General features: G+C 39.5%; 1 protein-coding gene across 2 annotated transcripts in view; it reads left to right on the forward strand.

Moving 5' to 3' along the window:
* Nucleotides 1-15,849, forward strand: part of LOC308092643 (glypican-6-like) — a 202,039-nt gene extending 186,190 nt beyond the window's left edge. For both annotated transcript variants that reach the window (XM_080438684.1, XM_080438685.1), the window contains 3 exons: nucleotides 9,779-9,909; nucleotides 11,689-11,864; nucleotides 12,961-15,849. In XM_080438684.1, coding sequence (XP_080294810.1) covers nucleotides 9,779-9,909; nucleotides 11,689-11,864; nucleotides 12,961-13,175 — 522 coding nt within the window. In that variant the 3' untranslated portion in view covers nucleotides 13,176-15,849. The remainder of the gene's footprint in view (nucleotides 1-9,778; nucleotides 9,910-11,688; nucleotides 11,865-12,960) is intronic.
* The last annotated feature ends 263 nt before the right edge of the window (nucleotides 15,850-16,112 follow it).

A 16,112-nucleotide genomic window follows, 5' to 3' on the forward strand; every position in this document is an offset into this window, starting at 1 on the left:
GCTGTTGTTTTTCCATTTTCAAATCTTATAATACCATAAAAACAGCATGAGATTACTTTTTGTTAATAGCGCGCTAGTTCCTGGCCAAACAGGAAACCGGTGCATTTCCGTTTCCATTTCCGGACGGATGACGTCTTTTTCGCGGGGAGGGCGCCCTACCACAGTTTCAATAGAAAATATGTTTATAAAAGGCTTTCGGGAGTGAAAGTCATGGAGTGGGTGTTGTGAAACATTTGCCACTCACAAAAGATATACAATTTAACTTTAGTTTTTTTGAAAAAGTTACCTAGTATAGCTTTAAAGAACAATAGGCACAAATTGAATAAAAAGATTGATTAAAAAAATAAATAAGCACTGCCGTTTTACATTAAACCCTATACACCAATTATTTGTTTACCAACATTGAGACTAGACGCACAGGTGATTGTTTCATGCAATCAATTCCCAACATATTATTTCGGGGGGTGCGCTGGTTTCAGTACATTCAACCTCCTCTTGTGTGTTGGCTAGTGAGGCGCATCCTAGCGAGACATGACAGAATGGGTTTCATTTGGTGCCGGCCTGCGCGCGCATACTGGTTCTTATCAGTGTGACGTCGTCTGTTAAGGGGTCTATGAGAATTTACAAAAAATCAGTTGCATAGCGAACGCATATCAGCCACTTTTAGAAGGTGCTGATCTGCCTTTTATGGCAGAACGGAGCGCTTTCTAAAGTTTTAAATAGTTACAAAAAAATCGGAAAGGCGCTTATGACGTGGACCGCTTTTTATCAGCTGTCCAGTCGCGACTGCACACAAACTCAGAGCAGCTCCTCATCAGAGCTGCTTGTCTAGCTAGGCCCTGTTGTCGGCCACTGAGGCACAGAGGCGGCCTACCATGCTCTTCTCCTTGCAAAGCAGTATATTAAACCTATTATTACCTAATATAATGACATCGTATTCACTATATTCACTGTGGAGCTGTATTTTCTTAAACGCAGGCCCATTGATATATCGCAATTAATAAGTGCACTGTGGTCCAGCTGCTGAGCTCCAGGCGACACAAAGCAAGCAGCCCTTGGCCGGGCATCAAAGCTATCAGGCGGGGGAGGAGAAACAGGGACCTCTGTTCTCGTATCTGGCAGCTGGTCTATGATTGACAGACTAAATGATTGTTGCATTTTAGGTGATAAATATGCCATACACTGTAGTTGTTCAATCTTGTTTACATCCACACCTACACCTACTACAGTAGTTTAGAACTTTGTTTTCTATGTTCGGTAAGTTCCAAGCATAGTTACATTCAATGGCTTATCCGGAGTCGGGTCGCGGGGGCATCAGTTCCAGCAGAGAGCTCCAGACTTCCCTTTCCCGAGCAACATTAGCCAGCGTTCCAAGGCCAGTGTGGAGATATAATCCCCCCATCCTTGGTCTGCTAGGGGGTCCCCCTGGCAGACGAAGGAGGACCTCCCTAGGGGAGGACCTCCGTAGGGAGACGCTCAGGTCAATTGTGTGACCTCCCCCAACCCCTGTCTATTTTCTTTTTCTCTCTCGACAAAAAATAAATTAAAATAAATAAAAGGCAGATTGTGTGAACATAGCCTTAGAGGCTTTGAAATACTCATTGGTATTTGAATACTCATTTTCAAAAACACTATTATAGATAACATTAAAGGACTAGTTCACAAGAAAAAAAAGGAAATTATGTCATCAACTACTCATGGGGCACTTAAATGCCATGCATTGTACTGCCCCCAACAGTTCCAGGGAGTAATTGCTTCAACTTAGGAACAAAAGTACCATCATTGGTTTGAAACCAATGACTTTTCTTTGGCTGTCTGTGTGTCAATGCCTCTGTCCGTAGCGGTACTATTGCACGGCGACAACGTGCCCTGTCCTATGCCCTTCATTTGGATTGTGTCACGTCTCCCTCACAAGGTCAAAGAGGAATATGATATAATATAGCTTATATTTGCAATAAATAATGGAGAAATGAATAATATAATTTCAATTGGCATGAGGAGCAGATGAGGATATCATTTTCATTTTTGGATGAACTATTCCTTTAATGTTTCATAATGAACCATAATGGTAATGTGGTGAGGCAAACACTTTGAAAGTTGCACCCACAGTCGGGAACTGCTGTCTGTCAACTCACTTACTAGTTGACCTTTTCCAGAACAGACATTTTGACTTATAGCTGGATAAACGCAGCTGAAGGTAATAACATTAATTGTTGGCCTTTTTCATTATAGTTGTTTCTGTGTGCCAGCATAACTGAACAGGCTTTGCCATGCTGTAACCGAACAGGCATTGTTAATGCTGGCACACAGTAATACCTAAATGAAAAACACCCATAATTAATGTTATTACCTTCAACTGTGTTTACCCATCTATGACAAATTAAGGGTTTATTGCATGGCCAGTAGGCAATTAGTTTTATATAGTAAATGACATATGGACTTTGTCACGGTTGCTAGGAGGCTTCTTATCATTTGTACCTAGATAGGAACATTCCTTATTAGGCTCCTGTTTTGTCTAAAGGTTGCATAAATTGAGACAATCTAGAAAGGTAGGTGACTGATGTCAAATATTTGATGCAGCTGTGCCTCTGGTTTCCATGGTAATCAGGCCTCTCTGTCTGTGTACCCGCTTCTTCTTCTTTCGCGTAGAGTCATTAAATGCCCAACTCTGTGTCGTGCAGCCACGCCCTTGTCTCTGGTCCCACTAGGAAGAGGCTCTCCTCTGTAAGGTGGTCTATACAGGGGACAAGTGTTGATTCTGCTCAAGCTCCCCGCACTCACATCCTGCGCTGTCTGCCAGGCCCCACTTCTTCATAGACGATTTTGAAGCAGCCAGCCCCAGTACGCAGGCGGTTCAGCAGGGTCCATTGCCGGCTGAACTCCCATTCCTGCTTCCAGGATGCTACCAGCCATGCGTTTGTTGACAGGTCCTCAGGGACAGAACTAAGCATCTCTTGTGCCAGGACTTGAGTCTGCTTGGAGGGGGGGGATACAGGGGGAGAAGACGACAGCCTCCATGCGGCCTCTCCAGCAAGTAGCGAGAAATGGTGACGAGACTAGCACGTGGAACGAATGGCGCCACAACATCATCAAGCTGGCAGACAGAGGTCGGGGGGGGGTCACCAGTCCGGATTGACTGACGGACACGAGTGAAAACACACTGTAGTCTCCGGCCTTCAGCCGTCCGGGCTGGCGAATAGACCCCTTAACAGACGACGTCACACTGATAAGAACCAGTATGCGCGCGCAGGACGGCACCAAATGAAACCCACTTTGTCAGGTCTTGCTAGGACGCACCTCACTAGCCAACACACGAGAGGAGGTTGAATGAACTGAAACCAGCGCACACCCCGAAACAATATGTTGGGAATTGATTGCATGAAACAATCACCTGTGCGTCCAGTCTCAATGTTGGTAAACACATAATTGGTCTACGCACATACATAATAACATAATAAAATATTCTGTATAATTTTTTAATATATGAATTAATATATTTTTAAATACATATTTGGACAGTAAATGTCCAAATATATATTTCAAAATGAATTAATAGATAAATGACTGAATCTTAAATGATGACAAATTACTGCTTCTAAGGCAGGGATAAAATTGTGATACCTGCCTTAGAGGCAGTAATTTATCTTCACCTTGTGCTGACTGGAATATGGGTTTAGGTATTTAATAGGATCCTCATTGTTACCCAATTACCAGCTGCGTTTTCTTCCTGGGTCCACAAAGAACAAACAGTTAAAAATGTATATTAAAAAGAAAACAAGACACTTAAATAGCAATTTGTGGAAATAAAAGGGAAAATTAGGACACTATGCCCATTGTATATTTGAGGATCCTGTATACGTTGACACCAATATAAAGTAATATAAAGGCAGTTTGTGTATTAGCCTACTCTGTTATTGTTGTATTTAGAATATTATGCAATTATCTGCATGTATAGAGAGTTAATGGCATTCAAAATTTAATATAACCAATTAATTGCAGTAAGTTACTATATAGGTATCAGATACTCAATATTACTGGACCAGATGTCATACAGCTAAACTAGTTATTTATTTTTAGACATTTCCAATCTGAACAATACAATAAATGTAAAAAATAATTCTAGCAAGCTTTCGTCGTAGACCTTCTTTATGGCACATGCCTGAAGAAGGTCTATCTGTAAAAAATACAAAATAACATTTCTGCACAGCTTTGAGTGTGCAGAAGCTGCCTTTTATTGTTCATACATTTTGGTTCTCTTTTGGCTCCAGCACCTCGTCCAAGTTTACCGGCAGATTAGTTGTTTGTTTCACTATTCTGTCAAACATTTCCTATCTAAAATAAACACCTTTGCTGACAAACTGTTTTCTAATTTACGCTACTTTTCCAAATAATTGTGTTACTTGAAAAACTTTTTTATTTTTAGTAGAACAACGATTCCTACATCCTAATTGTAGTGTTGCCATCTACTGTAACTTTATACTGCTTACATTTTAATGTATATGCATACAGATGTAATTTCTGTAATGTCCATGTTGAGAATTTACATCACTCCTCACTCCTACCAACTTGTATCTAGTCTTACGTGTTTCCCAGAGAGTTTGTCAGTGCAGCGCAGTGGTACTCCTCGACCAGAGTAACAATGACAGCAGCCAATGCATGTATAGATTTGTGTGTGTGCGTGTTTGTGTGTGTGCGTGCGTGTGTGTGAGAGTGCATTGAAGAGCGCATTCAAGAACAGTCTACATGGTCTGATAAATATTTCCTGTTGAGGTGCAGGTGCTGGCGTATTGCATGAATGAGACGCTCCATTTTCTGTTATCTTCATGACAGGATTAACACATGAAAAGTGAGGGCAGCCCCATGCAATGGCATCCTGTAGATGCTTTTATGTCCGGTTACACCCGAGGCTTGAGTGTACACATGACATTCACTTTCCCCTAGTCCTAGTCCCCAGTGTAACCACACTGTACAATCCTCAGTATTGATTTGACTTTGAGAATGTACAAAGGTAACACATGGACCCGTAACACTGAGGATTTTACTGTGCAGGACATGACTCTTAAAAGCCCATGTCATACTCAGTTGCACGTGGGTGTCGCGCACCTAAAATAGCCGACCTACAAGCTCACAGCACGTCATGCTGCAATGCGTCGTGAGCTTGTAGATCTGCTAGTATTTTCAGTCTGCGATACCGACATGCACTCTTGTATATAAATCAGGCTTTACTGTATGTGTGTGAGACAGTGAGACAGGGACACATTAACTGCCAAAGACGTTTATAAATGTCTTTGGGAATTCAGCTATTCTAAAAAAAATCTAAAAAGATTTTCTAATTATTTAGTATTGACACTCTTTCGATATTCCAAACGAATAAGGAGATAACAATTTCCAAAGATTTGCTGCTCCATCCACTTCAATGTTAAAATTCAAACGGACAAACAATTCACATTATCTTTTGGTTTGAAACTACTGGTTTTGAGCTATTTTCAAACATCAAACAACACATGACAACAAGGTCATAATGACCTCGTTGACATTTGTGAAACCACACCTGAATCTCATCTGTGATTAGAAACCATCTGGGGATCAATCATACTGGAGAAAAATATTCTGTGGCTATGCGAAAAGGTACCAAAATCGTTCAAAACCCTGGCAGAGGCTACAGACTGTTCTGAAAAAACTCTGGCAGTCAATGTTAAAAGTGTGTCTTTGTGATAAAAAAAAAACATGAGTGATTGATGTATTATGGCTTTATCGTGGCTCTTTTACTATCCGATATCACATATACAGTAAATGAGAGCTGCCACAGTAAATTACGGAATCCATTTAATGATGGGATCCATTTCAGGATAATTGAGAGTTGTTGTTTTTTTCCTTTGGAGGACTGGAGGGGTAACAATCTTTTTATTGTGTTGAAGATGCAGGCAAACTGTTATCTCCTATCAGATCTACACTGGTACAGACTAATGCCGGAGGGGAAGAGGGTTCAGCTGATACTGTATTAATGAATCAGTCTGTCTGTCCAGAACATGCAGTAAATGATTGTGTGCTCAGCCTTACTGGGATAGAGATAGGGGAACGATAAGATAATGGAGCCAAGATGTGGTTGCAAAAAACTTTGTGGTTTGGTGAGGAATGGAAAAATACATTTTGGGTTACTGTGTGTTAGGGTGAACGGTGCAGCTCACAGGTTTTCAAAGTAGGGGCGTGGTCCCCAGGACAGCCATTTGTAAAGGAGAGGAAAATGGAGATAAAGAAATGCAATTAAAAACATATAAAAATATATATCATTTTATATACATATATAAAAATGTTATTTAAATTCTAAATTAAACCACTTTAAACCTTCCTGTTTTTTGGGGCATGTCATTATTGTATAAATAATTATAAAACTTTCAGAATGTGAAATATGCAAACATATAAGCTTGTTGTGAGCTTATACAGTAGATTGGCTATTTTTGCTATTTTATTTATTTATGTTGTTAGTTAAATAACTAACTATTGGCCTTTTTGGCCTATTCATTCACTCATTTTTTTTAAGCCATTTGGCTATCCTTGGCATGGAAATGTTTGGGTAAAGGCAAGGGATCTCAGTGGATGACATTAACTGATCCTCTAAGAAACAATCAAAAATAATGGGTAACCATAAATGAACATACAATACATTGGAATGAAATAGACAGAGTGAACATACAGTAGGCCTATATAAAATAAACGCAGGTCGCACCAAAACAAATTCTCAGTCACAGCAACAGATGTTGTATTTTGCCACAGGAAAACTCTTGAGTATATGGCAGTGTAGGGTTTTTATTCTGTGAAGTATTTACTGATGATGGTAGTCCCATAGCAGAGTCTCTCCATGGACAATTCATTCCCCAGGTCCCCTACAGCAGTGCTTCCCAAACGCTGTGCCAAAAGACAAGTGGTGGACCTCTGGATTTTGTGTCAACCACACATTATTATTGTAATGTACTTTATACAACTATACAAAAAGTTATGATTTTTTGTTTTTTTTACTACGTCAGTACTTTTTCCCAATACAGAGGCAAATTATATATATATTTAATTTTTGTTTGAATTTTTTAAATATATATATATATATATTTCTTTTAATAACCACTTTCATCCTGGTGAAACTTTTTTTGGTTCACTGCGTCTTTCTCTGTCTCTGCCACTCCTGCCTCATGCAATACCACACTTCCTCTCTTGGCACCCTATCGTATGCTACGCTATATGTATGTCCTGCACCATTTTGACATAATTCTCTGCCACTCCTGCCTTCCACATACAGTACCACACTTCCTCCCTTGGCACCCCATCGTATGCTTTTTCTAGGTCGACGAAGACAGTGTAACTCCTTCTGGCCTTCTGCTTCTCCATCAACACTCTCAGGGCGAGGTGGTGCTCTTCCTCCTTGGCATGAACCCATACTGCTGTTCACTAATTGTCACCTCTCCTCTTAGCCTAGCTTCCACTACTCTTTCCCATAGCTTCATGCTGTGGCTCATCAGTTTTATCTGTAGTTATACAACCCTGTACTGTACATCACCCTTGTTCTTGAAAATCGGTACCAATACTACTCTGTATTTTTTTTTATTCAAAAGTTAAAAAAACACAATGAGGGCTGAGACCCTCTTTTCCAGTGGTGCCGAGATTACAAGTTTGGAGAAAACACAAGCAATTTTTTGCTATGAATACAGGTTTGCCTTGAGATTTTGATGTGCCCATTTGTGTTCCTTGGGCACAAAATGTTTGAGAACCACTGCCCTACAGTACAAGTGATGCACACAGCCAGTATACAGGATGGATCTAAGAGTTGACAAGGTCTGGGGCGAAGCCCAGAACATTTAGTTCTGCGGCCAATTTTCTGGGGGTGGCTTGCACACGACAAAAGAACATTCGGGTGGTCCCTGCTGTTCAATTTAATTTGACTGCACTGCATGATTACTGCAAACATTATATTTCATTTTCAATTGACATTTTTAAGTACATTTCACTCAGTAACACTTCCACTACTGAAATGTCTATTTTAAAAACCTAAAAGATTTGGGGCTTTAGACCTCGGAGCCACCCCTCGGTTTGCCCCTGCCAGTATAGAAGTTCTAATTGCCATCCAGAGAAAAGTCTGGCCAGTGTTCAGTTTTGTCAATCCTCATTGCATTCCAGAATCATCTACACAGTCTCCCAGAACAATTAGCATTGGTTAAATTAATTACTATTTCCCTCAAATATCTGCCTTACCTATGAAAACTGTATTAAAGGTGAAGCCTTTAGCTTCTGTATACTGTATAATGTCGATAATAGAACACAATGGAAGTTCAGATTACATGAAACCACCAAACCACACCACCCCACAGAGCATCCTCCTGTTACCATGACTGCTCTCAGTCATCATGTGCTGTCTTGTTCTCTGGTCACCGCCTCTAAACTTCTCTAGCCATGGCCAGATGGAATCAATGTGGAATGAAACCTCATGCCAGATAAACAAGACATCACAATGTCTTGAATCACAGAAGAATACAGTACAGACCAGCTGAACAATTCTGATGTGCATCCATATGTATGCCACACTATTATAATACTATTATATTACTTTCTAGCCTTATATAATATATATATTGTCTTATTTGTGTTTTTTTTAAATATACCCAGTATAATTATTAGTATTCTTGTAGACATACTGTACCACACCAACATTTCACTGCTTGTACCTGTATGAGTGAGTGACAAAGAAATCCTTCCTGACACTTATTGGTTCTGATAATGAAAATAATAATAATAATAATACCCTTATACTACTGTAGAAGCTTTAATGATACATTTGAGGATTTTGTCAGTAAATTATATATAGTACTTTATACAGTAACATAATAATAATACTAGCCTATTATATATTAATCATGTACATGATTAATCTTGAAAGATGTCATTAAAGCCACTCTATGAATGGAAATGAACGGTGTCACTATTACAACTTTTGCTACATTTTAAGTCAGTAGCCATCATTGAGAATATCATAAACAAACGTATTGTTATGCTCTTGTTTGTATATTTTTCTTATTTGTATACAGTACATTTCTGTTTCTAGAAACTCTATGCATTTCTTTGTGTCTTTAATGATGAACCTATAAGAAATAAAGTACTTGAGCAATGTATGCTACACTATAACCTTGCATCACCAGGCTTTCTGCAGTGTGGAAAGCCTGGTTTCTATTTACTGTTAAATGCTCATATCAGGTCTAGAGCTGGTCTAGAGCCCGCCTACTGTAGCCGATAATTTCCACACACATATACCGTACATGTATGCACACCGCGTCTGTATCTGCTGTAGACCAGATACGCAAACTGCAAAGCAAATTGATCCCAGTCTACTACTACTACTAATATTCATAAATTGTATTTGTATTGCACTTTTCATTCACAGGGAATCCAAGAGTGCTACATGGTTAAAACACATAAATCATAGAAGGTTAAAAGCAGGGTTTAAAAAAATGTCAAGGCACAAAAGGATATTGCTGACAGTGGTTATACAACAATTTAACACGAAAAGGCCTTCCGAAATAAAAAAGGTTTTAGGCCTGTTTTAAAAGAGTCCGGGCTCTGCAGTGCTCTCAAATCGATAGGAAGGCTGTTCCACAGGCGCGGTGCTGCCAAGCAGAAGTACTATACACTACTGTCTGGTCAGTAACCACTAGCCTACAGTGCACGTCAACATTGTGCAGCATTCTTATTCTAAAGCCTATCAACCTAGCATTCCTGTATTTGTCCTACATTACAGGTGATTGAAATCAAAGATCAACTGAAGGAGTCCAAGAGGTTCTGGTCCAACCTGCCAGATGAAATCTGTACCATGGGCAAGCTGACAGAATCAGATGAGGAGCAGTGCTGGAACAGTCACACCAAGGGCAGGTGAAAAGAACTTTAACCACTCAATATATACCCAGAGGAAATCTACTCCAGATTTTCACTTATCACCTTCTGCCTGCTGGGGATTATAGAACTAGCACCCGCTGAGTTACCAGATTAATGCTCTCTACATAAGCACAATGGACACAGTTTATACAAGGCAAAACCCGATGTGCTCTAAATAGTGTCTCATATACCCAGAGGACTGTGTAGAGTTCCTCGTTTTGACCACAGTGTGTAGAGTACAGTTGAAGCAAGGCCAGCTAATGAGATCTCTATCCATACCTAACAGTGAACTAGAAATGCTGGCAGAAAATAGGATTAGGCCACCCCACCCCACCACGGTGGTCCTTTCCAAGTAACTAAATCACCAGATGGTGCAATAAAATAAATTTCCATTGTCATGTTTATGGCAATACCGCTCCTTGACACTGCTCTAAATCTGATGAGTTGACTGCCCAACAATAATAAAACATTGATGACAATCAGCTCAGAGAAGAACAGTATCATCATGATACCAGCTGATTCCCCCAAAGACCCAGGTACAGAATGTTCTCTGTAAAAATATGTCTCACTGTAAACATGTTACTGTGGTACTGTTTGTTAAATAATGGCCAATAAATACTCCTTACAATTGCAATGAAACAGTTTGACCCCAGCCTTCTCCCAGGCTCAGGCAGGGATATCCATCATAACCATTTTGATATATGTATAACGAAAAGGGAACATTTCCTCTGGTGATTGGGTATAGAGCTCCAATAGAGGAGGTTATGCAATGCTTGTTATTGAGAATGAAGAGATGGCAGATAATGATGAACTGTATAACATATATAATAATAGAAGATACCTTTGTAAAGAAAAAGAAAAAAGCAATATAGCAAGGTTGAGACTGTAGGGCTTGTACTGTAGTGCAGGCAGGGCAGTGGTTCTCAACATTTGCGGTACACATTTGCGGTACCTCTGCAGCAAGCAAGTAAGGGTGCAGTGTCATGTTCAAAGACACTCTAACGGGGATAGACAACATCACTATCACAGGTCTGAACCTTGACCTAACCACTGTGACTTGATATGCCATCCATTTTCACTGATGCCAGTCGCTGGCTGAATTCAATCTTTTGTACCACACCAGACGGCACCACAAGAAGACATTGTTTCAGGATGTTAAATTTGGTATCATCACTGTGACAATAAATGGATGATGTTCTCCAAGGAAGCCACACATATTTTTGTATTGTTATGACCTTGTGATTAGCAGATTAAAGTAATTCAATTAGATACAGTACATTAACTTCAACTAATCTAAACTAAATTAACAAAAATATCATGGCTGTCTCATGAAAACATACAGTGGTCTAAACTAGGCCCCCTCCTTTTTTTCCTCTATACCAGATGTCGTCGCCAAAAATAGCCGTTCTAAAAGCTCACAACACATTGTGAGCTTGTAGATATGTTATTTTTGCTGAATATGACTGACAATCAATCAGCCTATTTAATGACGATGTTAAACCTCATTCCAATTTGAAGCATTAATGTTATGAAATCTGGAAAAGAAAATAAACAAAATAAAATGACATGATTTACAGCAGATTTAACTGGCTAACCATGATGACTTACTCCAATTCTATGAATGTACTCTGTTGAATTTAGACTCTCAGAATGGAGACATAAATATTTTTGTCAAAAGTGGGCATTTTGTTTTGTTCAGCATGAAAAACATGTGCCTATGTGTCCCAGCATCCATCAACATTACATGACACATGTTTCTGATTTCATCCTGGTCAGATATTTCCCCGAAGTGGTGAAGGAAGGTCTGACCAACCAGCTTAACAACCCAGAGGTTGAGGTAGACATCACTAGACCAGACACGCTGATTCGACAGCAGATCATGGCTCTCCGTGTAATGACCAACAAGCTGAGGAACGCCTACAATGGAAATGATATCTACTTCCAGGACTCTAGTAAGTTTTCTGATATATTTGGGAGTGGTGCCGAGACAACTACTGTACATACTATATTGCGTAATATTGCCTTTCAAAATGAAATAACACAGCCGAATAAGCTTTCTGTCAAGAACTGTGATTGTTTTTAGAATAAAACAATAAAAAGATTGTTCTGGCCCATACCACTCATTCATAGATGTACACAATTATGCACATACCCGTTTGCTTATACACACACTTTTACACCTTTTACTGTACCAAACAAAGGCTCAGTTGTCACTTAGGAATCTTTGCTGTTTGCAACGTGCTACTAAAGGAAAAACTATCATCATCAGGAGAATAAATAGAAGTGGTTGTGAAACAGATGACAGACCTAAGCTCAGAAAGACAGCCTATACAGTACATATCACTGTCCTAGTAACGCCACGCTTTCCATTCAGAGAATCCTCTTGGTTTCGGGGGCGCCAATTGCCGAATGGTAAAGGCACGTACCACATAGGCTCTGATGCCTGACAGCGAATCGATTCCCAAGCCCAACGGACCTTTGCTGCATGTCACTCCTCGATTCTCACTCCCTGCTTCCTGTCTCTCTTCACTGTGTACAATCAATTAAGGCAGAAAAAGACCCAAAAAACATCTTAAAAAGAGAGAGAATCCCCTTGGTTTGACAACATGTGGTGGTTTGTGTTTGTAATATCTGCTGTGCTGACTTGAGAAGTTATATGGCATTTTATGACATACTGCCGTTCCCTCTGTAGTTTTTTTTTGCTGTTGCTTTGTACAGTCGGTGGCAGAGGCGTTCCTAGGTCTCTACTAGGTTGGGGGCTTAGCCCCCCAGGCAACGGACTGTGCGCGCGTGCATGTGTCCCCTCCCCCGCGCGTGCGAGGGGTACTTTTCTCCCCGTTTTTTGTTACTTTATTTTGGTTTTAGGGTTAGGGGTAGGGCTAGGTTAGGGTTATAGATATATAATTTAAAAAAATATATATATATTATTATTATTGGTGGCTTTGGATAAAACATTGGTGGCTATAGCCACCGAAGCTCCCGCGTAACGACGCCACTGATCGGTGGCTGTGCACATTCATCCATACATTTTCACTTTTGTCTCTGCAGGCGATGAGGGGAGTGGCTCCGGCAGTGGCAGTGGGTGCTCTGATGGTTGTACCACTGAGCCTGTCTTAATCGGTACGGAGGAGGCACCCATAATCGGCGCAGACCGGAGCGATGTTCGTGCCGCAGCAGCCGGAAGGTCGTTTTCCCCTGGACCCTCCCTGCTGCTGGTAACCGCTGCCCTCGCACTCCTGGCACTGCAGACACAATTGAGATAATACCTACATGAGTCCTGTTCAAGGACCAGTGTACTCGGACTTAAAAGTATATCGAACAGCAAGTTCTAATGCTGTTGATGTTCCCTCACTGGACATGTAGAACCTCCTGAATCCCATCCAGAATGGTTCACGGTAGGGCTGAGTGCAGCTCTGCATCCTGCTTGTCCCCCAAAGATTGCTTGGTGTCATCACTGAAGCAGCTTTCACATCCCTTATATAAAAAAAACAAGGAAAATGTGGCTTTTCCCATAATTCCAGAACTGGTTTTGAACAAGATGCTTCCCTTTTGGAGAGTGACACCCATCTTTAGATGCTCATATGAAAAATGCCCCCTTTTTTCTTTACAAGAAGAAAATTGTCATTGGTTTGGTCTTTTGAGTCCCCCCAGAGAGAGAAAGTAGTATGTCTTATTGTGTGAGTGTGAATGGCAATGTTGTAATTGGTTTTTATCCAGGCTCAGCAGTAATTGGATTGTGCGTTCACCTGATTCTCCTGCTTCAGTCACATCATATAGGAAGCAGTCACTCTATAATTGCACACTTGATGATCTCAAGACAGTATCAGTGTATTGAAAACTACTTTTGTTGGTTCCACGAGCTTTGAGACCTACAGGACACAATTATCACATATATAGAGAAAAATATATATTTATATTTTCAGAACTTTTAATTGTATTGTACCATTATTTGGTACAATACAATTGTATTGTACCATTATTTTTTATGAAATTGTACCTATTTCACTGAAAGGTACTGTACACTATTGTTTTATCAGTGGCTGCATTTTAGCATAAGCATTATTTGTTTTGGAAAGTTGTGTTATCGCCTATTGTATAATAATAAAAAGTTTTGGAAAAGATTTAAGTTTAATCAAATAAAATAGTAAAACATGGCATTACAATTGCCAAATTTGGGATCTAACTTTTGGGTACTTGAAACATGAACTTGAACCTTTCAAGTGTATGTTTTTTCTTTCTTTTTCCATTTTCTTAAAGTACAATCATATTTGCCACATGTCAAAACTAAATTATCTTTTGCATTTTTGTTTTACATTAAATATTTAGTTGTATTTGCCATGTTTTCTCACAAAGATTTATGTAAAAATCAAGCTATGCTAGATGGAGCTGCAGAGCAGTCAGAGCATGCGCTCTGAAAGCTTGATGTTTACAGTTCCATATATCTATGTATTCTTCACATGGTATGTCTTTCAAAACAAATCGAGAATGTAGTATGCTTTGTCAGCACTTTTATTTTGAAATGACTAAAAATAAATGTGCCCTTCCTTCTAACATCATTAATATTCAATTGGTTCAGAAGTTCATTCATATGATCTTTGCCCTTTTGAAGAAAAAATATATTCTCAAAAATATATTCAGATAAATTTTTTATGAATAGTAATGAAAAACATTTGAATTCGCTGTTATTTTAGCAGAAGTGGCAGCATGGAATTGAACTGAAGTGAATGAGAACCATCATGATGGCACAGTATGCGTTTCAGATTACTGGGTTGTTACAGATGCTCCAATTAAATTAAATATGATCCGCACTCGGGAAAAAGTATGTTCATCTCTCTTTTTTATCTTTTAAAACTACATTTTGTGTGTAGCCAAACATGCCAATACTGGGGAAGGCAGAAAGCCAAAACGTTTGACTGCACACAAAATGGGCATCATGTTGTTTTAAAACAAGATGTATAAATGGAAAAAGGGCAGCTCACATTGAATTTCATTGGAGTCGCTTTACTGTGAGTGATCCAGGACCGCGTTGAACTAAAAGAAGATTATTTTGTGATTATAGGTGAGCACAGTGGTTCAACTTTTTTCAGATGCTGGCATTCTTATGCCTGAGCAATCCGGCTCCTCAGTGAGGCTTAAAGTCTACCATGGCGCTTTTGGAAATGAGAAACCCAGTAGGTAAGAGTATGCCATGCAAAGGTCAAATGCACCCATGAGAGCCCGTTTTCACAGAGAAGAAGAGTCTTGAATGATGCTGGATAAGAGGTCACCTTTTTTCATGTCCTTCAAATACAGAAATGAAATTGACTGAAAAAGAAAAAGTCTTATCTCGAGTACTACTTTTGCAATGGGCTCATATCACTGCAAACAAAGGGGTCCTGTCTCGGTTTGGTTTCTCAGGTCCAAGCTGACATTTCCCTTTTCTCCAAATAGGTATTTTTTTTGTGGTCAGAGACCTGATCTGAATGTGCTGGTGCCCCACTTACACCAAGGAATATACTATTTTGTCTATTAAATTATTTAATGTTTGTTAAAGTAAACTGAAATTATTCAAATTCTAAAGTGTAGAAAAACTGTATGGTTGGCGGGGGTTTTCTGTTTGTTTGATTTTGTTTTTACAAATGTTTCGAAAAAATATGTTATTCATGGTCTTTTCCAGTTTGATGTTAATCCTTTGCTGCACCTTTGCTAAATAATGCTGTGAGTGTGGCACTGTCGTGATTTGCAAAAACAGAAAAGTAAGGGGCACATTAGGAGTTGCCAGAGCTCGCTGCTTTAAAGTTCTTGAGGGAATTGATGTTTCACGGTTATACAAGCAGACATGCCTTACCGTTTTTTAAGAGAATAGGCTCAGATTGATTGCTTTTTTTGGCTTTTGTTACTCATTCTTGTATACAGAAAATTATGGACGGGTGAAAATAAACATTTTATTAAAAAACATCACCTTGATTCTCTATCATTTTATCTTTCATTATTGTTTTTGATTATCATATTATTTTCTCTGACCGTGTTCGATGAATAATATCAATTGAGAATAAAAATAGAAAAAGTCCTCCTCGGAGCACAGGTCTCCTCCAGGTCAGGTTAGTGTGGGCCAGCAATGTTCGGAATTTGCCAATCAGGCTGGAATGTGAAAAATCGGACAGATCGGACGGATCTGTCTTGATCACTTGACCAAAGAGATAATATGTACCGATTTGCGT

Source organism: Gymnoscopelus braueri (assembly GCF_963280865.1).
Source record: "Gymnoscopelus braueri genome assembly, chromosome: 1".
In the NCBI taxonomy this organism is placed as follows: domain Eukaryota; kingdom Metazoa; phylum Chordata; class Actinopteri; order Myctophiformes; family Myctophidae; genus Gymnoscopelus; species Gymnoscopelus braueri.